The 26132-nt window shown below is 45.6% G+C and overlaps 1 protein-coding gene and 1 long non-coding RNA gene across 3 annotated transcripts in view; one reads left to right on the top strand and one right to left on the bottom strand.

Moving 5' to 3' along the window:
- LOC134933385 (uncharacterized) lies at window positions 1-25785 on the top strand. Of its 2 annotated transcripts, none has more exons than XR_010179687.1 (4): window positions 1-101; window positions 20760-20874; window positions 21519-21631; window positions 24637-25785. It is a non-coding gene; the product is annotated as an uncharacterized LOC134933385 (long non-coding RNA). The 2 variants fall into 2 exon arrangements; XR_010179688.1 differs by lacking the exon at window positions 1-101 and adding an exon at window positions 1423-1508.
- RNF130 (ring finger protein 130) overlaps window positions 18559-26132 on the bottom strand; it is a 532281-nt gene continuing 524707 nt past the window's right edge. The window contains exon 8 of the mRNA XM_063928530.1: window positions 18559-20847. Within this exon, the coding sequence (XP_063784600.1) occupies window positions 20738-20847 (110 nt within the window). The 3' untranslated portion in view covers window positions 18559-20737. The remainder of the gene's footprint in view (window positions 20848-26132) is intronic.

Below are 26132 nucleotides of genomic sequence, written 5' to 3'. Positions count from 1 at the left end.
GAGCAGTGGACAGACTCCTAATACCCTTATTACAGTCCAGCACATGCTGCGTGAGAGCACTTGGTGGCACAGTTCCTGCTGGAATTAATGATCTTCCCAGTGTAAGTGTTGTGTAATATGCTTACTGCAATTTTACAGCTCAAGACAATGCTGTTTTACATTATGTAGCTCCTGGCCTGTTACACTCTTATAAGGGTTGGGTTCGGGTGACCGGCGTTCGGGATCCTGCCAGTCACCATACTAACGCCGGGATCCCGAGCTTTATATTGCTGTTGGGAAGGGGGGGGGGGGGCTGCAGAGAGCTCAACGAAGTAGTCCCCGTTTGTTCGGGCTGTGAATCGGCTGGGATTCCGGCGTCGGTATAGTGACCGGAGGTCGGTTACATAACTACATCCCCGCTTATAATACTGTAGCACTGCTGCAACTCTTTTGACTAGTGATATACAGCATCTCATTATTATGTACAGTACTGCAGATGAACAAACAATATTTTCCACGCTAATAGTGGCGGAATCACAGTTTATCATACTGTCATGGTAGGAGAATTACAGGGTGCCCTTTGATGAATGAAATTACATTTCTGTATAATATTACCAAAATATAAATATTTCACAACATAAAAATGTAATAAAATAAAATAATGGAGGCCATCGATGGTCTGATGGCGATTGTAACTAATCTTGCCATCAATGGGAGGCCCGATAGGCTAAGGCTGGCCGCCTTCTGCACATTTGCATTGCTATACCACTGATGGCTCAATCATCGATGATTAATTACCGATGGTTTAAAACCATCTGCGGCCTAGCTGGTAATGGTCAACGCTGTAAATCCGTAGCCATGTTAAAGTCAACAGATATCAGGAATAAAGCACTTATCTAACTTATCTGTTGCCAGCAGCCGTGATCAAGCCCCCGTGGTATTTCCAAAGTTGTGTAACAATGATATCCGGGTCATCAGGGCCGGTGCTAGGGTGTTCGGCACCCCCCTGCAAACTATAAATTTGCGCCCTCCCATACTTTACAAAGGGACAGCGCGCACCTTCGGTGCGTGTTGGAAAAAAGTGTGTGGTCTCATGCAGAAGGGGCGTGGCCACGTAATAGTACCTGCTGACGTTTCCGCTGGTTGAGGGCCCATCAAGTGCTGTGGGCCCTGGTGCATTGCACTGGGTGCTCCAGTGGACGTTCCGCCTCTGCTATCTATCCTTAATGCATGCAGAAGAGGCACTTATACACATTGGGGGTCATTCCAAGTTGATCGCACATAGCAACTTTTGCTGACCATGTGATCAAGTGGACACCGCCTATGGGGGAGGGCATTTTTGCATAGCAAGGTTGCGAATGCTTGTGCAGCCGAGCTGCGCCAAAACGGTTTGTGCAGTTTCTGAGTAGCTCTGGAATTACTTACCCGCTGCGATGTCTTCAGCCTGTCAGGTCCCGGAATTGACGTCAGACACCCGTCCTGCAAACGCCTGGACACGCCTGCGTTCGCCGCACCAGTCCCAGAAAACGGTCAGTTGACGCCTCAAAATGCCTTCCTTCTGTCAGTCTTCTTGCTTTCTTCGGTCTTCTTGTCATTGTGCAGAACTGACCCGTTCACACTGCTGCGAAAAACAGCAGCGAGCAAATGGGTCGGAATGACTCCATTATGCGCACGCACGCGCACACACACACACACACACACACGACTGAACACACAGTGTATAGGGACACAACTTTATTTCATAAGATATAAGTATTTTGGCTGCATTACTTTTAAATGTTATGCTGTTGGTGCTTTATTTTTTGAGCAGTGCAGTGGGATGACAACACAGTTATCTAACATGTTTTCTGTAAAGTATATGACACAGTTCAAAGGGAGAAGAAAACCCACAGAGCTGAAGTGTATTCCCTAATGTGAAGTGTCTAGTAAGCTAGTGTGTGTGTGTGTGTGTGTGTGTGTGTGTGTGTGTGTGTGTGTGTGTGTATGTATATATATATATATATATATATATATATTGTGACCAGAACACTGGGATAGTGTTTGAGGGCAGGTATATTTGTCCCAGGTTCTTGTCTTACATGTTTTAGAAAATGTTAACTTCTAGGAAAAATGCTTTTTGTTTTATCTGAACCTTTTCAGTTTGCTGTAAAAGCTGGGTAAAGGCTCTGAGAGAGAGATAAGGCGAGTTCTAGACATTGGGCCCAGTTCGGGTCTTTGGCCTCACAGAGGGCTAATCAGGGTTTCAGCTGTGTAAGAGTGATATAGTGCTTCTAACCTGATTAGTATGGGCAGACTGCCTGGGAAGGCTGCAGGATCTGTGTGTGAGAGACATGCTTTCTGATGCAAGTGAGCTATACAGTATGTACTGAAGAACTCTGTGTTTTGTTTAGTGACAGTTAGGAATATCTTATGTTTAGTTAGTGCCGGACAGGCAAGGTATTTTTATTTTGGGGTTTGTTTTATTTTCTGTTTCAATAAAACTGGCCGGGGTCAGTTGTACCAGAAACTGGACTTGTGTTGTTCCTCAGCTGCTGCATGCTGCCATATTCCCCAGGAAAAGGCGCCTTGCACCCCTACAGTGTTACAACTTGGTGGAGAATGCGAGCACACCGTTCTGCGCATAAGTGAAAGCAGCAGCTTTGTGAGGCCTGCAGAAAACGGTGGTTTATGCAGATACAGCCCAGTGTGAAGTTACTGAGACTCACCCCTGAAGGTTTGATATATGTCCTGGGTGAAAGCAGCTACAAAGCCGCCTGAAAAATCTGTCGACATGGAGGATCTGCTTAAAGCCTTGCTGCAAGCTACAGCGGCTCAGCAGGAGGCCAACCGACAGCAGCAGGTGGCAATGGAGGAAAATAGGAGACAACAGCAGGTGGCAATGGAGGAAAATTGGAGACTACAGTAGGAGGCCAACAGACAGCAGCAGGTGGCAATGGAGGAAAATAAGAGACAACAGCAGGCAGTTGTTGATGAACTTTACAGGCAACAGCGTCAGGATAGAGAGGCCTTAGCAGAAGTGGTGCAGAGACTTGCAGCTCGGGTTGGAGATGTGGCCGTCAGTGCTCCAACCAGCTCTAGTTCTATACGGGCCAGTCACTTCCTGCAGAAAATGACAGAGGCTGATGATGTGGAGGCCTATCTGACCACGTTTGAAAGGACTGCCGAGCGTGAGAACTGGCCGAAAGCACAGTGGGCCAGTCTGCTGGCACCTTTCCTGTCAGGTGAGCCCCAAAAAGCTTACTTTGATTTAAGCCCTGCTGAGGCTCGGGACTATGATAAACTAAAGACTGAGATCCTGACCCGCCTGGGAGTCACGCTGTCAGTACGAGCACAACGGGTGCACCGTTGGCTGTACGCCATGGAGAAGCCTCCGCGCTCCCAGATGCACGACCTTATTCAGCTAACAAAAAAATGGCTACAGCCAGAGACATTAACTGGTCCCCAGATGGTGGAAAGAGTCGTCATGGACCGCTACTTGAGATCTTTGCCCATGGTCCTGCGCAAGTGGGTGAGCCATGGAAACCCGGGTACTGCTGACCAATTAGTGGACATGGTAGAGAGGTATTTGGCAGCAGAGGAACTACTGATGACCACCCAGCAACCCATAGATCCTCGACAGCGCCCTTCAGTAAAGACTGGTAAGACTGTTCCGTGGGAAAACGTTGCTGGGCGGTTAAGAGAACGCAAGGCTGGAGAGACTGTAAACACTGGCCCTGGAAACCGGCCAATGGGGCTAGAACGGTCTATACTGCCCAAATGGGTTGATAATCGTGTGGTTAAATGTTTTAGGTGTGGTATGCCAGGTCATGTTGTTGCCAATTGCCCAGTCACGCAAGAACCCATGCAATGTGATGCTGCCTTTGAATGTCGCAGAATGTCTTTCTTTGCTAGGTTAGCCTGTACTGTGGTACCTTCACCTGAGCTGGAAAAACAAATGTGTGATGTGTTCTTAGAGGGTAACCGGGTAGAGGCCTTGCTAGATTCAGGAAGTTTAGTTACCCTCGTGAAAGCTGGGTTAGTGAACCCCTTAAAGGTCCAGCAAATACCTATTGGGGTAACTTGCATACATGGGGATACCCAACATTATGCCACTGCTGAGGTGAATATAGAAACTTGTTGTGGGTCAGCAATGGTTAAAGTGGGACTGGTCCCTATCTTGGTGCATGAGGCCATAATAGGGAGGGATTTTCCTCATTTTTGGAAACTGTGGGAATCACGGTTATCAACAGATGTGAGAAGTAAAAAACCAGTTGATAATACCGGTGATTTTATGGATGTACGTGGGTCTTCGGAACTTTCTGGCCCTTTGCCTTTTGCTAGTTTGGCTGGAGAAGTGACAGATGGGGAGTCCAGTGAGGACCCTCTTGCCGGGAACAGAGACATAGTAGTTAGAACTGAAAGCGTGCCTGACCTGGAGGTAAAGAAGGATCTGTTTGCGTCTGAACAGTTAAAGGATCCTACCTTAATAAAGGCTAGAGAGAATGTTAAGATTGTTAATGGGGAACCTGTGGTACCAGGTGACAGGGTTACGTATCCCCACATGGCCATCTGTAATGAGCTCTTGTACCACATTGTCAAAAGGGGTGAGGATGTGGTGAAACAGCTGGTAGTTCCCCAGCCTTATCGGAGAACGGTACTAGATTTAGCTCATAGTCACGTTACCGCAGGACATTTAGGGGCAGAAAAAACCACTGAAAGAGTTTTACAAAGGTTCTTTTGGCCAGGGGTTTATAAAGAAGTGTCTGAATATTGTTCTTCCTGTCCTGAATGCCAGTATCATGCCCCTAGACCCCATTTCAGGAGCCCACTAGTTCCCATGCCTATTATAGAGGTCCCGTTTGACAGAATAGCCATGGATCTCGTGGGGCCCTTGTTAAAGTCTGCTCGGGGCCATCAGTATATCCTGGTAATTATGGACTATGCCACTCGATATCCTGAGGCTGTCCCTTTACGCACTATCACAACCAAGGCGATAGCTAGGGAGCTGGTGCAGGTATTTAGTAGAGTGGGAATACCAAAAGAAATTTTGACTGACCAAGGTACTCCATTTATGTCAAGGATCATGAAAGAATTGTGCAAGTTATTTAAGGTCACTCACCTCAGGACGTCCATCTACCATCCCCAAACTGACGGGTTGGTGGAAAGGTTTAATAAAACATTAAAAAGTATGTTAAAAAAGGTTGTTGAGAGAGATGGGAAAAACTGGGATTGTTTGTTGCCCTACTTGTTAATGGCCATCAGAGAAGTCCCTCAGTCCTCTACGGGGTTTTCTCCATTTGATTTGTTGTATGGTAGACACCCGAGGGCTGTTGGATATTGCCAAAGAGACGTGGGAAGGACAGCCCACTCCTTATAGAAGCGTTATTGAGCATGTAACACAAATGCAGGATAGGATTGCAGCCGTGGTACCTGTTGTCAGAGAGCACATGGAACAGGCCCAAAGTGCTCAACAGAGGGTCTATAACCGGAGTGCCAAGATACGGGAATTTGCTCCTGGAGATAGAGTTCTTGTTTTGGTACCCACTGTGGAAAGCAAATTCCTAGCTAAATGGCAGGGTCCATTTGAGATTAGGGAAAAAGTGAATGAGGTTAATTACAAAGTATACCAGCCGGGAAAGAGAAAACCCGAACAGATCTACCATGTTAACTTAATCAAACCCTGAAAAGATAGGTTGTCTCTGTCAGCGGAGCCTTGCCCTTCGGTGTCTTCACCCCGGTTGCTTCCCGCAGTGAAGGTGTCAGAGACATTATCAGCTGATCAGAACAATCAGGTTAAAGAATTTCTCATCCAAAATAGGGAGGTATTTTCAGAGCTGCCTGGCCGAACGACCATAATAAAACATGACATTGTCACAGAACCAGGGGTCAGGGTTCATTTAAAGCCATATAGGATTCCTGAAGCTCAGCGAGAAGCTATTTCTAAGGAAGTTAAAACCATGTTAGAACTTGGAGTCATAGAGGAGTCTAACAGTGAGTGGTCCAGTCCCATAGTGCTCATCCCGAAGCCCGACGGTAGCATACGCTTCTGTAATGACTTTCGTAAGTTAAATGAGGTGTCCAAGTTTGACCCCATGCCCCGTGTGGATGAGCTTGTAGAAAGGCTGGGAACAGCCAGGTTTCTCACCACATTGGACCTGACCAAAGGTTACTGGCAAATACCTTTGTCTGATAGCGCCAAAGAAAAAACAGCCTTTTCGGTTCCGGAGGGGCTGTACCAGTATAAGATGTTACCCTTTGGGTTGCATGGGGCTCCAGCAACCTTTCAACGGGCGATGGATAAAATTTTGAGGCCCCATAGAAAATATGCAGCTGCCTATTTGGATGATGTGGTAATTCACAGTACAGACTGGGGGTCCCATTTGGTTAAAGTACAAGCAGTACTGGACTCAATCAGAGAGGCAGGGTTAACTGCTAACCCAAAGAAGTGCTGCCTCGCAATGGAGGAGGTCAAATACTTGGGCTTCACCATAGGCAGAGGTCTGATTAGGCCCCAATTGAATAAAGTTGATGCTATTCAAAACTGGCCTCGTCCAGTGAATAAAAAACAGGTAAGGGCTTTTTTGGGAATTACTGGGTACTATAGACGGTTTATTCCTAATTTTGCGACCACAGCGGTGCCGTTGTCAGACCTTACCAAAGGGAAGCAGTCAAATGTGGTGAAATGGAACCCTGATGCAGAAAAAGCGTTCCAAGCGTTAAAAGTGGCTTTGTGTTCACAACCGGTATTGATAACACCAGATTTTTCAAAAGAATTTGTGGTACAGACAGATGCCTCAGAGGTAGGGATAGGGGCTGTGCTGTCCCAAACCAGAGATGGGGACGAACACCCTATCATTTATTTGAGTAGGAAACTCAATGAGCATGAAAAAAGGTATGCCATTGTGGAAAAGGAGGCTTTGGCCATTAAGTGGGCACTAGATACCTTGAGATATTACCTCTTGGGTAGACAATTCAGACTAGTGACAGACCATGCCCCTTTAAAATGGATGTATGTAAATAGAGGCAAGAATGCTCGTGTAACTAGATGGTTTCTAGCGTTGCAGGACTTTAAGTTTACTGTCGAACATAGACCGGGAACACAATTGGCCAACGCAGATGCATTGTCTCGCATCTTCTGTTTGGGGGCTACAAGTGTTCCGGCCCCTAGGTCGAAACAGGGGAGGGGGATATGTGACCAGAACACTGGGATAGTGTTTGAGGGCAGGTATATTTGTCCCAGGTTCTTGTCTTACATGTTTTAGAAAATGTTAACTTCTAGGAAAAATGCTTTTTGTTTTATCTGAACCTTTTCAGTTTGCTGTAAAAGCTGGGTAAAGGCTCTGAGAGAGAGATAAGGCGAGTTCTAGACATTGGGCCCAGTTCGGGTCTTTGGCCTCACAGAGGGCTAATCAGGGTTTCAGCTGTGTAAGAGTGATATAGTGCTTCTAACCTGATTAGTATGGGCAGACTGCCTGGGAAGGCTGCAGGATCTGTGTGTGAGAGACATGCTTTCTGATGCAAGTGAGCTATACAGTATGTACTGAAGAACTCTGTGTTTTGTTTAGTGACAGTTAGGAATATCTTATGTTTAGTTAGTGCCGGACAGGCAAGGTATTTTTATTTTGGGGTTTGTTTTATTTTCTGTTTCAATAAAACTGGCCGGGGTCAGTTGTACCAGAAACTGGACTTGTGTTGTTCCTCAGCTGCTGCATGCTACCATATTCCCCAGGAAAAGGCGCCTTGCACCCCTACAGTGTTACAATATATATATATATATCCCATGATGCAGCATTAGCGGCTTTTTCTCATACTTACTTACACACACACACACACACACACACACACACACACACACACACACACACACACACACATTACATCATACCTCCCAACTGTCCCGATTTTCTGGGAATGTCTTGCTGTCCCACCTCCGTTGGGAGGCTCTGTCTCTCGCTGCCCTGATTAGCATCTATTCACGATGGACAGAGGGAGAGGGGGCATGCCAGCAGCTCATAGAGCGCTGGCCATGCCCCCTCACTGACAAAAAACGGCGATCACTGACACTCCGTGAAGCCACACCCCCTTTCCCATAGGACACACCCCCTTTTAGGCGCGGGCGCGCTGCTGAGCACACCGAGATGTCGTTCTTAAATGTTGGGAGGTATGCATACATACATACATACATACACTTTCTCTCACTTTCTTTTCATCCACTTACCACAGTCTGGTTGGCCGGATGGGATCTGCCTCATCCTGGGTCTCATGTAGCTCCGCCCCTTTTATGCCATGTGGCTCCACCCCTTTGTCCGTGTGACTCTACCCCCTTCCTGCCCCTTTTTGTCTGGTCACTGTCACTGGAGGAGGGGGTGGGGGAGGGCAACAAGCTGTCGGCGCTGCTGCCTGTCATACAGTGACAGGCAAAGCAGCCGGTAGCAGCAGACTCAGAGGGGACAGGGCAGCACAGCAGCAGGGATGCAAAGCAGGGAGAGTGCCTCACCAGCCAGGCGCCTACCTGCTTTGCATCCCTTTGCTGAGCGGGTAGCGCCGGGCCTGCGGGTCACTATTTTAATTAGAACCTGATTGGTTAGTGTTGCTCCAATACAGTATATGAGTCATGATACCATATTCGTAATTAAAATTCTCTTAAAGTGAGAAACGTTCCCTATTGCATACCTTCCAGCTGTACCTTTTTGGCAGGTACAGTACCTTTTTTTATGGTCTGTACCGATTTTTTGACCCTCCAAACTTCCCTTGAAAATAGGATTTTGATAACCTACCGGTAAATCCTTTTCTACTAGTCCGTAGAGGATGCTGGGGACGACATCAAGACCATGGGGTATAGACGGGATCCGCAGGAGACATGGGCACTCTAAAAGACTTTTCTTTGGGTGTGAACTGGCTCCTTCCTCTATGCCCCTCCTCCAGACCCCAGTTGTAGGAACTGTGCCCAGGGAGACTGACATTTTGAGGAAAGGAATTACTTAACTAGTGGTGAGATACATACCAACTCACACCCTCAACCATGCCACACACATGGCATTCAACATAACACACGCCAACAGGCATGAACTAATTGCAGCAACATGCTGAAACCAAGATAACACAACTTGTGTAACTCTAATAACTAAACTGCAGGTAAAGTACGCACTGGGACGGGCGCCCAGCATCCTCTACTATCCTATTTTCTCATACGTCCTAGAGGATGCTGGGGACGACATCAAGACCATGGGATCTATACCAAAGCTCCAGTACGGGCGGGAGAATTTGGGATGACCCTGCAGCACCGATTGACCAAACTTTAGGTCCTCATCGGCCAAGGTGTCAAACTTGTAGAACTTAGCAAATGTATTTGACCCTGACCAAGTAGCTGCTCGGCAAAGTTGTAATGCCGAGACCCCCCGGGCAGCCGCCCAGGATGAGCCCACCTTCCTAGTGGAGTGGGCCTTTACCGACGTCGGTAACGGCAATCCAACCGTAGTATGAGGTTGCTGAATCATATTTCTAATCCAACGTGCAATAGTCTGCTTGGAAGCGGGACAGCCAATCTTGTTGTGATCATACAGGACAAACAGAACCTCTGTTTTCCGTATACGAGCTGTTCTAGCAACATAGATTTTCAGAGCTCTAACCACATCTAGAGACTTTGAATCAGTGAATGTGGCAGTAACTACTGGCACCACAATAGGTTGGTTTATGTGAAAAGCAGAAACCACCTTTGGAAGAAAATGTTGGCGAGTTCGCAACTCTGCCCTATCTTCATGGAAAATCAGGTAAGGGCTCTTGTGAGACAAGGCCCCCAATTCAGACACCCGCCTTGCGGATGCCAATGCCAAAAGCATCACCACTTTCCAAATGAGAAACTTCAACTCTATCTTTTGTAGAGGCTCAAACCAATCCGATTAAAGGAACTGCAATAACACGTTAAGGTCCCATGGTGCCACTGGAGGCACGAATGGAGGCTGGATGTGCAGAACCCCTTTTACGAAGGTCTGAACCTCTGGAAGGGAGGCCAATTGTTTCTGGAAGAACACTGACAAGGCCGAAATCTGGACCTTGATTGATCCCAATCGTAGGCCCGTCTCCACACCATCCTGCAAAAAATGGAGAAAACTCTTCCGTAGGAGCTGTCTTGGATTCACACCAAGACACACATTTTCTCCAAATACGGTGGTAATGTTTTGACGTTACTCCGTTTCTGGCCTGAATAAGGATGGGGATGACCTCTTTAGGAATACCCTTCCTGGCTAGGATACGGCGCTCAACAGCCATGCCGTCAAACGTAGCCGCGGTAAGTCTTGGTACACACACGGCCCCTGCTGCAGCAGGTCCTCCCGAGGAGGAAGATGCCGAGGATCTCCTAACTGCTGAAGATCTGGGTACCAAGCCCTCCTTGGCCAGTCTGGGGCAATGAAGATTGCTCGAACCCTTGTCTTTCTTATGATCCTGAGTACTTTTGGGATCAGCGGAAGTGGAGGGAAAACATACACTGACGGAAACTCCCACTGGGTCACCAGTGCATCCACTGCTACTGCTTGAGGGTCTCTCGACCTGGAACAGTATCTCTGAAGCTTCTTGTTGAGACGAGACGCCATCATGTCTATTTGAGGAACTCCCCAAAGACTTGTCACCTCTGCGAAGACTTCTTGGTGGAGGCCCCACTCTCCTGGATGGAGATCGTGTCTGCTGAGGAAGTCTGCTTCCCAGTTGTCCACTCCCGGAATGAAAATTGCCGACAGAACTTGTAGATGTTTTTCTGCCCAGCGGAGGATTTTTGTCGTCCTCTACCATTGCCGCTCTGCTTTTCGTTCCGCCCTGCCTGTTTATGTATGCGACTGCTGTTACATTGTCCGCCTGGATCTGCACGGGACGGTCTTGAAGAAGATGTACCGCTTGTTGAAGGCCGTTGTAAATGGCTCTTAGCTCCAGAACGTTTATGTGAAGGCAGGCTTCCTGTTGTGACCAACGTCCCTGGAAGTTTTCTCCCTGAGAGACTGCTCCCCAGCCTCGGAGACTTGCATCCGTGGTTACTAGGACCCAGCCCTGAATCCCGAACCTGCGTCCCTCTAGCAGGTGAGAGCTGTGCAACCACCACAGGAGCGAAATCCTGGTTTTTGACGACAGGATTATCTTTCTGTGCATGTGTAGGTGTGACCCCGACCATTTGTCCAACAGGTCCCACTGGAATACTCTGGCATGGAACCTGCCAAACTGTATGGCCTTGTAGGCCGCCACCATCTTCCCCAACAACCGAATGCACTGATGGATCGACACACTTGATGGTTTCAATATCTGTTTTACCATTTTCTGGATTTCCAGAGCCTTTACCAGCGGAAGAAATACTCTCTGAACTTCTGTGTCCAGAATCATCCCGAGGAAAGACAACCTTGTCGTCGGATCCAACTGTGACTTTGGGTAATTTATGATCCACCCGTGTTGTTGGAGTATTGACAGGGAGAGGGATATGTTTTGTAATAACTGCTCCCTGGATCTCGCCTTTATCAGGAGGTCGTCCAGATAAGGGATTATATTGACTCCTTTCTGACGAAGGAGGACCATCATCTCTGCCATCACCTTGGTGAATACCCTCTGCGCCGTGGAGAGACCGAAAGGTCTGGAATTGGTAATGGCAATTCTGAATCGCGAATCTCAGATAAGCCTGGTGAGGAGGATAAATGGGAACATGCAGGTAAGCATCCTTTATGTCCACCGACACTAAGTAGTCCCCCTCTTCCAGACTGGCAATCACCGCCCGAAGTGATTCCATCTTGAACTTAAACCTTTTCAGGAAGAAATTCAGATCTTTTAGATTTAGGATCGGTCTGACCGAACCGCCCGGCTTCGGAACAATGAGGCTTGAATAATAAACCCCGCCCTTGTTGTGACAATGGTACCAGGACTATGACCTGGCCTTGACATAATTTTTGGATTGCCGCTGTTACTGCTTCCCTCCCTGGCGGAGAAGCTGGCAAGGTCGATTTGAAAAATCGGCACGGGGGAACGTCTTGAAACTCTAGTTTGTATCCCTGGGATACTATTTGCAACACCCAGGGATCCAGGCCAGACAGAATCCAATCCTGGCTGAAGAGTTTGAGACGTGCCCCCACCCGAGCGGCCTCCCGCAAGGGAGTTCCGGCGTCATGCTGGGGATTTGGCAGAATTAGGGGTAGACTTCTGCTCTTGGGAACCTGGAGCCGGTGTGGGCTTCTTTCCCCTTCCCCTACCTGCAAAGAAGGGGGAACCTCTCGCCTTTTTGTATTTATTGGGCCGAAAGGACTGCATTTGTGGGTGATAGGTCTTTTTTGCCGGTGCAGACGCAGATGGCAAAAATGTTGACTTACCTGCGGTAGCCGCCGAGACTAACGCATCCAGGCCATCGCCAAATAAGGCCTCACCTTTATATGGGGGAGCCTCCATGTTTCTTTTGGAATCTGCATCCGAGTTCCACTGGCGAATCCATAACGCCCGCCTAGCCGATACTGCCATGGTAGCGGTTTGTGAACTTAAGAGTCCAATATCCTTCATTGCTTCCAGCATGTAGGCGGCAGCGTCCTTGATATTCCCTAACTTAAGGAGTATCTCATCTTTATCAATCGTGTCGATTTCTGATGACACGCTTTCTGACCATTTTTCAATAGCGCGACTCACCCATGCGCAGGCAATAGTGGGCCTGAGCAGTGTACCATTGGTAACATAAATGGATTTCAATGTCGTTTCCATTTTGCGGTCTGCTGGCTCTTTAAAAGAAGCCGTGCCAGGAGCAGGGAGAATTACCTTCTTTGTCAACCTGGAAAGTGCACTGTCTAACACAGGGGGTGACTCCCATTTTTTCCTGTCTTCAACCGGGAAAGGATAAGCTACTGTATGTGAATCCTTTTGGGAATACAATTTTTTTTATCAGGATTCACCCACATCCCTTCAAACAGAGAATTTAGTTCGTGTGAAGGAGGGAACGTGACTTTGGATTTCTTTTCCTTACATAAATAAGCTTTCTCCTGAGGTACACGTACAGGAGTGCTTTCTGTAACCTCCAACACGTCCCTTATAGCCACAATCATATATTGTATACTTTTTGCCAATTTATGATCTATGTCTCTGGACTCACTATCGTCGACACAAGAATCAGAATCCGTGTATGTATCAGTGTTTACAACATTTGCCAGTGGTCTCTTATATGACCCAGAGGGGCCGCCCACATAAGGAATAACAGCATCCTGAAAAATCACATCTTCCACAGATTTTCTCCAGCATGCAGCCTTAGATTCAGACTTATCCAATCTACGGTTAATCAGATGCATACTGTCACGTAGCTCTTTCACCCATGCAGGCTCTTGGTGTGCCGGTAGCGCCACCACATTACATCTCTGTGTCCCTAAAATGGCTTCCTCCGGGGAGGAACTCCCTGCCTCAGACATGCCTCACACGTGTACACCACACTCACAGACACACTGGGACTTATTTTGGGGACAGACCCACAGTAAAATCTGTCAGAGGGACAAAGGATAGGAGCAGCCAGTTCACAAACCCAGCGCCAGTATTGCCTGTGAACACAGTATGTCCACAGCCCAAAAGCGCTTTTAAATAGTAATATACACTATCAAATGCACCACAATCGCTTTGTGCCCCCCCCCCCCCCTTTATAGCACCCTGTACTTGTCAGAAGTGGAGGAGAGGACCAGCGTGTTCTCTGCAGCCTGAGGAGAGAGAGAAATGGCGCTGAGTAGTGTGCTGGCTGCCTGAGGAAGAAGCTCCGCCCCCACAATGGCGCGTCCTTACACTCAGTATATGACCTATTATTTATACTGGCGGGGGTGGGGCTGTGCCAGCGGCATCTTATGCCCCCTTTTAGCCAGTTTGAGGCATTTTTCTTGCTGCCCAGGGTGCCCCCCGGCGCCCTGCACCCTGCAGTGCCTGTGTGTGTGGGCAGCAATGGCGCGCTGTGCTCCCGCCAGCCGCGCCGCACCTCAGCCGTCACTTACTTGATTGAAGATCATTCTTCTCATACTCGCCTGTCTTCTGACTTCTGGCTCTGCAAGGGGGGTGACGGCATGCTGTGGGAGTGAGCATCTAGACACGGCTAGCGTTCAGTTCCCTTCAGGAGGTAATGGTGTCCTTTCAGCCAGAAGCAGAGCCATGAAACTCTGAGGAAGTTGGTTCTGCTTCTGCCCCCTCAGTCCCACGAAGCAGGGAGTCTGATGCCAGCAGATCTCCCTGAAAATAAAAAAAAATAACATAAGTCTTTTCAGAGAAACTCAGTAGAGCTCCTCAGAGTGCATCCAGTCGACCTGGTCACATTCCTAAAACTGGGGTCTGGAGGAGGGGCATAGAGGGAGGAGCCAGTTCACACCCAATGAAAAGTCTTTAGAGTGCCCATGTCTCCTGCGGATCCCGTCTATACCCCATGGTCTTGATGTTTTCCCCAGCATCCTCTAGGGCATATGAGAAAGTATAGGAAAGGGGTGACCACGCCCCCTTTACCCATGGACACGCCCCCTTTCCTAATTTGTACCAATTTTTATGTGTAAAATGTTGGAGGGTATGCTATTGTATAACAAACAGGCTGGAACCGGATTTGAAAAATAGGCTTATTTACCAGATCTGGTAGAGAAGGAGGAAAAACACATAGCGTATGGTATAACTCTCATTCCAAAGAAACTTCTCAAATGCTGTACTTTCTACATAATAACCAAGTTCTCTCTCATTACTGATCTCTTATTCGTTGACTTGTCAGCTCTCACAAGATGGGCCTGATTAGTATTTGTACGTAAACCGGATGGTTTGAGTACAAATACAATATTAGTGGTCTGTGTACAGTATGTGCAGATTGGGTCTTGCGATATCATTCACAGCTCCATCAGCTAGAGCACAACTGACACGCTGCAGCCAAAATGACAGCTCCTCCGCAATGACAGGAGGCGGGTGCTGCAGTGTGACATTATCCTGCAGCATACGGATCCTGTCACCGAGAAGGAGCTGGCAGTGCTGGAGGAGACTCCGGGGGCAGACCGCGCGCCCCCAGTGTGAGGTACTCAGGGGATTCCCGTGAGACCCCTTCCTTTTTGGTGACATCAACGGTGCTCCAGCGAGGTCCTGCCCCCTTTCACAGGGAGGTCTCTCGGTCGCATTGGGTGCTACTGTAGCGGGGGAAAAAATCACTCAACTTCTACAGTATGTGCTTTTATGTATGAGAATCTTCTTTAATACTATAACCTGTTTGTGTGTATTTCCTCCTTCACTATTAAATCTGGTAAATAAACCTATTTTTTAATTCCAGTTTCAGCATGTTTGCTAAATCACCGAGAGATACACATGGGAGAAGGGAGTTTGCTTACAGAGAACAAGTGATGGCAATCAGCATTAGGCAACCTTCCACTTACTGGAGCCACTCATATATATATACTTATATATATCAGAGCTGTAACTACGTGTGTGCCAGGTGTGCCTGGCACACAGCGCAGTCACCCTGAGGGCGCACGGCCAGCAACTATGTCAGCGGCTTGTAATGAGTCAAATTGACTCATTACAAGCCGCCTGTGCTGTGTGCGCCGCCGGAGAAGAGAAGAGGAGCAGCGTCAGGAGAGGACCCGGAGGGGGACTGGAGCCGGAGCAGCACTATGTAATTGGTAGCGGCGCCGCTGCAGCAGTCCATCTCCTTCCGCATTGGCTGGCCGGCGCTGCTGTGAATGCTGGGATGCGCTTCCCTCATCCCAGCATTCACAGCGGCGGTGGGCAGCCAATGCGGAAGCAGAGGGACAGCTGCTGTGGTGCCTCTACCAATTACATAGCGCTGCTACGGCTCCGGTCCCCCTCCCTCCTCCTGTTTCTCCCCTGCCCAGGATTTGCCAGCACCGAGGAGCCTGACTGCCTGAGCCAGCGGGGAGAGATGGTAAGTTATCTATCTATCTATCTATCTATCTATCTATCTATCTATCTATCTGTCTCTCTCTATCTCTCTATTCTATCTGCTGTAATATGTAAAAATTGGACTCTGTCTGCCGTAATGTGTAAAAAGGGGGACGCTGTCTGCCGTAATGTGTAAAAAGGGGGACGCTGTCTGCCGTAATGTGTAAAAAGGGGGACGCTGTCTACCGTAATGTGTAAAAAGGGCACTCTGCCTTCCGTAATGTGTAAAAAGGGGGACTCTGTCTGCCGTAATGTGTAAAAAGGGGGACGTGGCTGCCGTAAAGTGTAAAAAGGGGGAAGCTGTCTGCCGTAATGTGTAAAAAGGGGGACGTGGCTGCCGTAATGTGTAAAAAGGGGGACGCTGTCTGCTGTAATGTGTAAAAAGGGGGACGCTGTCTGCCGTAATGTGTAAAAAGGGGGACTGTCTGCCGTAATGTGTAAAAGGGGCTCTATCTGGTGTAGTGGCGCTACTGCGCGGCATAATTTCAATAATGGAGACTACTGTGCACCGTAGTATGAATTGGTAGCTGAGTTACGGCACTGATATATATATATATATATATATATATATATATATAGTGCCAGCGTAGCTTAGAGCTCACTACTGTAAAGTGGCTGCAGAGTCTGTTTTGTATTTTTAATTTTCAATTTTAGGATACTGTAATGTGTTGTGCGCTATTTTTCGTGATGGGAAATCTAGTTCACTTTGGTGATTAGTTCATTATGATCTAGTTCACTGAAAAGATTAGTTCAGAAGATTAGTTCATGTAGTTCATCATTTCACTCACTGACTCAGACTGAAAGGAGTGAATGGATTTAGAACTAGTCTAGACTATTACACATAGAGTAGGTATTTCTGATACTAGCTCATTGTGGGAGTTATTGTCTTGTTCAAATGATCAGATACAGTATGTTTAATATGTCAGATATTTTTATATTTAAGAAAAGCAATAACTTATATACCAACCTTATAGTGTAGGTTTTAGTGATATCCAGGCTGCAGCACAGATGGTTAAATCAAAATAACTGAGCTACTAATTATGTCACCTGTGCTGAAGCCTGGATATCACTAAAACCTGCACTGTTAGTGTGCCTTGAGGACCGTGGTTGGGAATGCCTGCCCTATGTCTTGTGTTGTGTGCAGTAATCAGACCCTACAGGATAGCATGCAGCACTCAGACCTGTGTCTTAAGCTGATTGGGAGTGTAGTTTGTCACCTAATATACTGGGGGAATGAATCATGGCTATATGCAGTTCAGCATCAGCTCCATACAATGCGTATGCAGAGCACAGCAGTGCCACACATGGTAGCTTAGAGGTACTGTTCTGACTTGTTATGGCTGTATGAGTCATTGAGTCAGAGAGCTGATCAGTGATCTGTATGAATCAGTGAACTGCTGAACTACTTACAATGAGAATGACTCAAGAGTCGTCAGGACAATGTAGCTCAATCAGCTCCACAGAGTCCACACCATGTCTGAGCACAGTAGTGCCACCTATGGCAGCAGAGATGTACTGACTCATGAGTATTACATGAGAGAGCTGAATAACAGTGCTGCTGCAGCAGCACCTACACACCCAGTAGAAGAATTAGCACAGCAGTATGCCCAGGACCCAGTACCAGAAGCAGCAGCAAGTGTTTGAACATCTGGACTAATAGGACAGTGATTGTATCACAGAAAGGTGAGCAGCATGACCACACATGCTCACTCACAGACACACATAGACTTTGGCTAGGCAGTGCAGATGCTATTTTTTTATTAGATCTGTATTGCTGGGCTGTGTTGTACTTTTAACTTTCATTTTACATCATCAGATTCAGGAAGTAAAATCCAGTGAATGAGACAGTGAGTAGCCTAATGCAGCTGCTGGCTCGTCTATTCTGTCTGTGTCTAACTCCTCCCACCTGCTTTACTCCCTGATGAACTAATCTTTGCCAGAGCTGTGAACTGAATGAACTAGTTCACTTTGAAGATTAGTCATTTTGAACTAATCAGTCATGAACTATCCATCACTAGGCCTATTTTACTTTGCTGTTGAACCTGCATTTAATGTGTGAAACCATTTATTTTTTTTTCTTATATTTATTTGAAAATGCAATAAATAAAGATAATATAAAGTGTCAGAAACTAAAATATCTATGGTATTCCAGCTTAAACCCTTCCCCTCCTTTCTAGAACGTCAAAATCCAACGCTAAACATAAGTTAAGGGTTAAATATATTTCTATATTTTTATGGATGCAAGTACATAAATTAGTGATTGATTAATTAATTAATTAATTGGTAGAATACATTTAATTATTTTACTTATATGGACTTTGGAAACTAGTGGTGTTTGAAACAACAAATCTGTGTAAGGACATAAAGGGTGGTATTCAATTGTTTGAAAAGTCAGTTGGGTGTCTGTTTTTCCCTATCTAATAGACAGGGGGGGGGAAAAGACACCCAACCGACTTTTCAAACAATTGAATATCCCCCAAGGGGTATAAAATGGGTGAAACATTAAATCCCATCACAGACATAAAAAAGCAAAACACAAAAAAAAACATACACAAAAAAATAAAAAAAAAGCTCCACTATCAACACAGAAAATTAAAGTTTGGGAACCAATAAAATGAAAAATATGAAAACGGTGAAGTGGACACAGTCTGAGGACCGTGTGCTTTTAGGTCAGCTTTTAACAAACAAACTAGCCTTAAATTGGGTTTATCAATTCATTCGTTTATTACCAGATTTTTGTCTTGTTCCACACAATTTTGCGTATATAAACTGTCGCTGCAATGTCTTCCCGCTGTTTAAAGCAACATTCCCACTTAGCTTATAAAATAAGCATGTTTTATACAAACTACTGTAACATGTTAAGTCTGGTCACATCCTCTGTAAGCATCTACATCACAAAAATTATGTACAATGCCAACTGATGTAGAAACCTCTTGAAAACACATTTGAATGAAAAGAGCGCTGACTGTTTGCCAGCTGTGGGGATACAATGCTGACGAACCAGTGTCTTCTGGAAGTTTTGGCTCATGAGATAATAGATCATTTGTTCACTCCAAGTCAATGTTGAATCACATTGCTGTAAGCAAAATAAACATCTACAGAAGTTTGAGACGGCCAGCTAGTACAGTATGTGTTTTTGGTGATCGTTTATGTTCATTTGTAGCTAGAGCTTTTGTTGAATTTTTTGTTATTACTTTACAGTTGGAAATCAAAAATAACTCCCAAATAATTAAAGTTGGTACATTTAAAATAGAAAAAAACACAATAATAATAAAATATTGAATAAAAAAAACAATAAAAAAACAAACAAAAACATTTCCTCACCACCTTCCTCTATAACAAATTTCCAGGCTGCGGAGACCAAAGAATTACTAGACACTTTCTAGGTCATTTAAGTGAAGAATCTCTCAGCTGAAGACACCAGGGCTGTAATTATCCAGAGTTCTATCTACAGTTGTCACCAATCCTACTGACAGAAAGAACTCTGAAAATTTCTCCTTTAAACTACAAAAAGAAACCAGGTAATTATATTGGTTTCTTCAGCCCTCATTGGTGGCTGCTCTGCTGCGTAAAATTGGAACTGGTCTATAAGCCCGCTGTCACCAATCTGTATCTACTGCATGACAGCTGAATGCCCAACCTCGGTCTATGAGAAGGACCCATGTTATCACCATAGTGACCATGACAACTCAGAGTTAAATCAACACGGCATGTTGTCGATAAGATCTCGTCTGTCCCAACCACTGGCGATGGTGCTGAGTAATTGTTAGCAAGTAGCAGTGACCCTAGAGCAGTCTTAGCTGATCTAAGTGGCATGGTAGATGGCCAAATGCAGTTGTATTGGAACATAAAGTCGATAAATCACTACTAAGTATCCAATATAGAGAGCTAATTGTACTCACACGCTAAGCTAGGACTGACCAATGACCACAGCGTTTATTTAGACTTTATTGTACAACTATGTTTTGGCTCATGAGATTCAAATAGATCATTTGTTCACTCCATGTCCACGGGGAATCACATTGCTGTCAGCACAAGTTTACCTGGACTTTCAGACGGCAACCTAGTATGGTATTTGGATGATTTGTAGCTGGAGCGGTTATCTTCTTCATTTTTTTATTATTACTTAGATGTTGGTGCGTACATACAATGTTTTGCCACCAGTAGGACAATAAGAGAAGCATACTTATGGACACAGTAAATATTAAGACCCATGTTCCTACACCCCTCATTGTCCAAAGAGTATTTACAACCACTGTAACACGTTGATGGAAAAGCAAGTTTGTGGCTACAAGCAGGAGGAATTGAGCTTTCAAAAAGTTTCCTGTTCCTATCGGAGATGATCCGAAGGCAAATTAATTAGGTTGAGCCCTTGAGAAGCAGAATTCAAGGCAGATATGAAAAAAAAAAAAAAACATCTGTAGTATAAATAAGTATTTCACCAATACCCAAGAAACAGGACATGTAGACAACCACAGACCTGACTCGAGGTCTTGCCAGCATAGAGTCGACAGTTTTGCATCTACTGTGCTGAAAATTAAAGATCATGAATCCACGGTTTCTCACACATTGATACTGATAATTAGGCGGAGGATGTAAAAGTGGAACATAACCGTCCAAGCTCCTGCTTTGTGCTTCCTCATGCACCATATTCACAAAAAGTCCTGAGTGCTCCCGGTCCACATTGCAGCTGCCGATCCTTGTGGGAGGGGTTGGAATACTGTGCTTTGTTTTTATTGGCTCTTCACTTGAGACACAGGACACACAACAGAGAACCATAATAACGTAGAACTGAGCTGAGGGGATAGGAGGTAAGTTAGGGAATACAAGTAGAGGTAGAAGGGCAACAGATAGAATGGTGAAGGATGAAGGAAGTAGCTCATGTTTTGTTTTCATCGTAGATGTCTAGAGATGGCTCGATGGTGGATAGTTCTGTGTCGTAGCCCAAGCTCCGCGGGGACAGGGAGTTTCGATGAAAGAAGAGGCTACCTGCAGAAAAAGGGACAGGAGAAAACGGTGAGTCACTTTACTGTTTTCATCAACTTGCGACTTTGCTAGAATTGAGCTGTTGCAAATTTGTCCAAACAAATGTTGGATCACTGGTGGCATCTGTATGATCACCCCATATACACACGCGCACACAGGCCAATAATGTACATCTTTAAACAGATTTCACTAACATAATCCATACTGACCAAAATGATCAGGAACACAAGTGATCTGCAAACCAAACATTTTTCAGAAAGGATTCTATACTTTAATAATCATAGTGAGGTACATGATTTAAATAACTGGAAATATTTGATATAGAAATTGCTGTCGCTCCAGATTTTGTTCACCAATAAACAATTTACAGTAAGGCATCTTTCAGAGGCATCCCGTAATGACTACAGAATAAAGAAACACCCACATACATACTAGCTATGTATGACACTATACTTTATGACGCTTCAGTGCACCTTGCTTGATCGTGCAAGGTCCAGTTACACCTCAGCAAGTGAGTACTGTATAGGTGAAAGTTGGGTGGATGAGGCCCTGAGCTTGTGATGATTTTCACCGTACCGGTGAAATTCACAGCCACCTGTGAGTGCCAACGACACCTCTCCATAGTTTAGCATAAGAACAGCGTGTGGTTCACAGCTCGTTTTCTTTTCCTACAGCCATGACTATTACAGCGTCTCTATCCTCCAGGAAGTGAACCATCGCTCGTCGTTCCGGCTCCCGTGGACCGTTGAGTACCGCCTAAGGGCGTAAATCTTACGCACCTTCACAGGTATACCCTTAAAGGTTCACTGTGTGGAATGATTATTCAATAACCTGAAGAGCTTACACTCTACTACCAGAAAACACCCAGAAATGGTGCTTCCGAGAGAAGATGCTTAGTAGGAAGGTTGTAGGGTGGCTTCAAAAAGAAAATGTTTATCATTCAGACAACAGAAAGCAACTTTGATGTAGATATTGAGCAGGATGTATTAAAAATACATTGCCACCCCTCGCCACCTGCGGTGATGGAGGCCCCCGCGATACCTGTGAGGTGGTGTGCGGTGAGTCTCAGTCACATCCCTGGGCGCTCCATCTCCTCCCAGGCCGGGAAGCAGGCAGCAGGCTGTCCCGTGTGCCTCCTCCTCATCCCTGCAGACGGAAGGACCTCCGGCTGTGTTGCTAGGGGGAGGAGGAGTTTGGTTTCAGAGACCAGGGTTGCCTGCACACAGGTATGCCGGGGGGAGGGCAATGGTCGCGGGATGCAGCAGCCGGTGGTAAGAAGCCCATAGGCTTCTATAGGGTATCGCCATCAAAAGATGGTGATACCCTTGGCGGCGAAAACCCGGCGGCCGTGGGTTAGTACATATGAAAATGCTGTAAAGCTCCAGAAAACTGGGGTTTTACTGCATTTTTCCTTTAGTACATCCCGCCCATTGAAAGATGCAAATTGGCAACAGGTCAGTACTCACATCATGAATTTAACAATGGAAGAGTGTATGGAGGCTGAGCAGTAAAAATAACTAAATATCTGCAAATGAAACTTTTGGCTCTAGCCCAGCTTCCACACATACTGTACATGCTAGCTACCAGTGCTTTCACCCAGTGCAGTTCAATATAAATTGTAAAATAGCTGTGCCAAATAACAGGTAATAGGGTAACCCCCCAGCAATGCAGAATCTCTATTCTGTAATCTCCGTATATGACACTAGGTGGCGTGCAGTTACACAAGATAGAACCAGGAATTGCTTTATTAATGGAAATCAGTGTGATAATTACATCATCGATTGCTCTTTACAATCCCCCTCCCTTATAATATCATTCTTATTTGCCGCAAGATACATCCTTTACACAAAACGGAGCTATAAATACATTTATTTCATTAGTGGGATCATTCCACAAAAACAGAAGGATCTGAGGATGCTATTAGAACGAATGACTGTGCACTTTTACTCCCTAGTCTATAAAGAGGTATATGTATCACAAGCTGCATTTTTAATGTGGATGTGATAAATATATTTAGCCTAAATTTGCATTGTGGAAATTAATATTTTAACGCAAATTTATCACGTGTCTCTTGCCAGGAGATGGGCTTCAATACGAGCCCGCTCTGGCGAAGATCTGGGAGTAAAGTTACAATTTATGCCGTCACAAGGCTTCCTGGTTCTGGTCCTATGCAGCCAATGTGCATGCGCCGTCGGGGGAAACAGAGGGATTCGGAGAACAACGGTCTGTTAAAATTTGCACCATTCTGGAGTTAGGAAAATCCCAATGCATAGCTTCCACCATAGACACCTATGAGGGCTGAATTTGCTGTCAGAAATGAATGGACTGCAGCAGATATTTGTGGGGACTGCAGCAGATGTTTGCGGGTACTGCCCGAAAACACACGCAAATTTTATTGAATAAATATGATCTAAAGCTTTATTTACTGTGTAAAGATGTCCTTTTCTTATTATGCTAAGAAATAATAAACACATTTATTGTTCTCTATTCCCTTAACACGAGATAATTCCCTACTTTTATGCGGAAAGCTCTAGGGCTCACGGCTCTGTAACCTGTGGCACTCCACCTGTTGTAGAACTATACATCCCAGCATTCCTTGGTAAATTTCCATTGTTAAGGCATGCTAAAACTGTAGCAAGGTATGCTGGGATGTGTAGTGCCACAGCAGCTGGTTTGCTTCCAGTTGCCTACCATTGCTCTAGACTAGAGTGTAAGCTCTCAGGAGCCGGGTCTCCTTTGTTAATCTTGTATGTCAGTTTGTACGTATAAATTAATTATCAAACAGACTCTCTGATACTGCAAAGTTATGTGTTAGTGTTACCATGTAAATTACGGATGATGATAAACTATAAAGTTAGATAATTTAGTGGCTCTCACGGAAACGTGAAACGTCTCAGGGGCGATTAATAGTATATAGAGAATATCGTTTCCCTGGATCTAGAAGGCTGCACTACTCTTTGAGGAGCCTAGAATACAGGAATCTCCTGAACATTCCGTGAGAGTAGTGAAGTAAAACAGACGAGGCAGAAGTAGCGGAGGCCATGTCAAAACGAAATAACAGAATATGGAGACACAAACAATCCAAGAGGCAAGTTAGGCGCCATTTCCATTCCTCCTTTTTGTGTTACAACCCTTTAATGCCCTTTGCTATAATGCAAGTATTGGAATGACCACTAAAGTTACTACATACAGTAAAGGGGGACCCAGTGTACTGGCCACTTACACAATAGGGAGGCAGCCATGTTGTAAACTTGGCCATTGTTTATGAGTGTATTGACCGCACCACAAAATGACTGCTGACTTGACCTGCAAGCAATAGGTGCAATTTAGCATTCAGACTGCCAGTTATAAATAACAGGCTCTGTGTCCTAATATAGAGAAATACGACCATTAAGCCACAACTGAACTGCACACATTACACCGGGGGTCACTGAGATTATCAGGGAAACGCTTCAAGCTTCACCATCTGTTGCCAAATCGACAGAATGATTTCATTCCATTCTGAGTTTTATCCCTCTCTCTGTGGGCTACTTGATATCTAAATGCTATTATGTGGATTATGGAACAATAAAAACAACATGAAACTGTACTAGATACACAAGGCATAAGGCTAAGCTCTTCACTGTTCTATAATGAGCTCGCTTTATCCTCATTGACCTGGCTTAGGGAACAGAAAGCTCACGGCAAAACAAGACATATAAGAATATTAGCATGTTTGTTCCATTGCAATACACGCTGAAATAAAGATATACGAGCAGACCATTTATTTATAGCATGCTCTCTATTCTGCAGGAATTCAGACAGAAAGTGGCAGTGATATTGGTACTGAAAAAAATTAGAAGCAAAAAATCCCTACAGATGTGTCTTTTAACAGCTTGGATTCAGTCGTGCCAAATAGCCCCTCCCAGCGCGTCAGGTCCATGCGCCTCGGCCGCACAAAGTGTTTTTTTGCCCAGGGAGAGTGAAACCCCGTCCTGTGCAAGTATGAGAAAGCATGTGTACGTCTTGCGAAAATTCCGCCAGATAGCGTGCATATGCAAATCCGTTCACAACTCACTCACCATCGAATGATTTTTCCAGTCTGTGCAGTGTGTGCGTAGCCCAGGACTTACTCCTACAGTGCGCTACAAACAGGCTGATCGAGTCCGGAGCTGACGTTACACACCTGCCCTGAAAACGCTTGGGAACGCCTGCGTTTTTCCTGACACTCCCAGAAAACGACCAATTACCACCCCTAAATGTCCTCTTCCTGTCAATCACCTTGCAATTAAAATTTTTGGACCATCCTGTCGCTGTTTGGCAGCACGCCGCACATTGCGGTGCATACGCATGTGCGGTCATTCGATAATCGGCCGCTGTGCGAATTCACACAACAGCGATCAGGTCTGAATCGGGCCCACAGATCACTGCGCTGTGCGACATTTGTACATCGGCGTGCTGAATCTGAATCTGTATAAAAAGGTCTCGAATGCAGCTTTTCTTCATGACGAGTTCTGTTGTACTTCATCTGTGACTTTGTAGGAGTGTAAAACCAATTCCTGTCACAGTCCAGTGTCTCTGGTACACCGATGGCTTTTTGCTGCATCTGCGATGACACCAAGACACACATGTTATAGAAAAATACAGTACACTACTCCTCTCAGAGGGTCCAAGTTGCCCCGGATGTCTTGCGCCATATGGCGTAAAGACGCTTAATGAATGAGGACAAGCCTGCATCTTCTGCTGACTCGCGCGTCTTAAAACATGTTTAAGGAGGCTCTATACTTTATTTAACAATATGTTGCTTGTAGTTTCTCTGTAGATGCCCCTGTTTTACTATAACTCGGAAGATGGGCGCGTTTCAGGACTCTTTAATGTCATGTTATTTGTGTGATGCTGCCTAAGTAAAATAAAATAAAGTAACAACTGCCTTCAAATAAAATAAAAAAAGATGTAAAGGACTGTTACGCCCCAAAAGAGATTCATTTTCTATTCCCATTTTTGTTTGAGGATATTATTCTGTACAAGGCAGGTCGTTCGTCAAGGGCCACTTTCCATAGCTTATAGGCATCTGATCTACAACTCAATATTGCCGTTTAGCCCTGAAAGCATTCTGAAATATGGGTGTGGCTTCCCACTGCCCAGACTGTTCATGGTGCTAAGAGATGATAAAACAGGCCCAATGTATTCATATGATGATAGCATTTATGGGCATGACAGATTAAGGGGGAGATGTACTAAGCAGTGATAAAAGTGGTGAAGTGAGCCAGTGGAGAAGTTGCCCATGGCAACCAATCAGCACCCAACAT

The sequence above is a fragment of the Pseudophryne corroboree genome, chromosome 6 (assembly GCF_028390025.1).
Source record: "Pseudophryne corroboree isolate aPseCor3 chromosome 6, aPseCor3.hap2, whole genome shotgun sequence".
Lineage (NCBI taxonomy): Eukaryota > Metazoa > Chordata > Amphibia > Anura > Myobatrachidae > Pseudophryne > Pseudophryne corroboree.
This window is presented reverse-complemented; position numbering and strand designations above follow the sequence as displayed.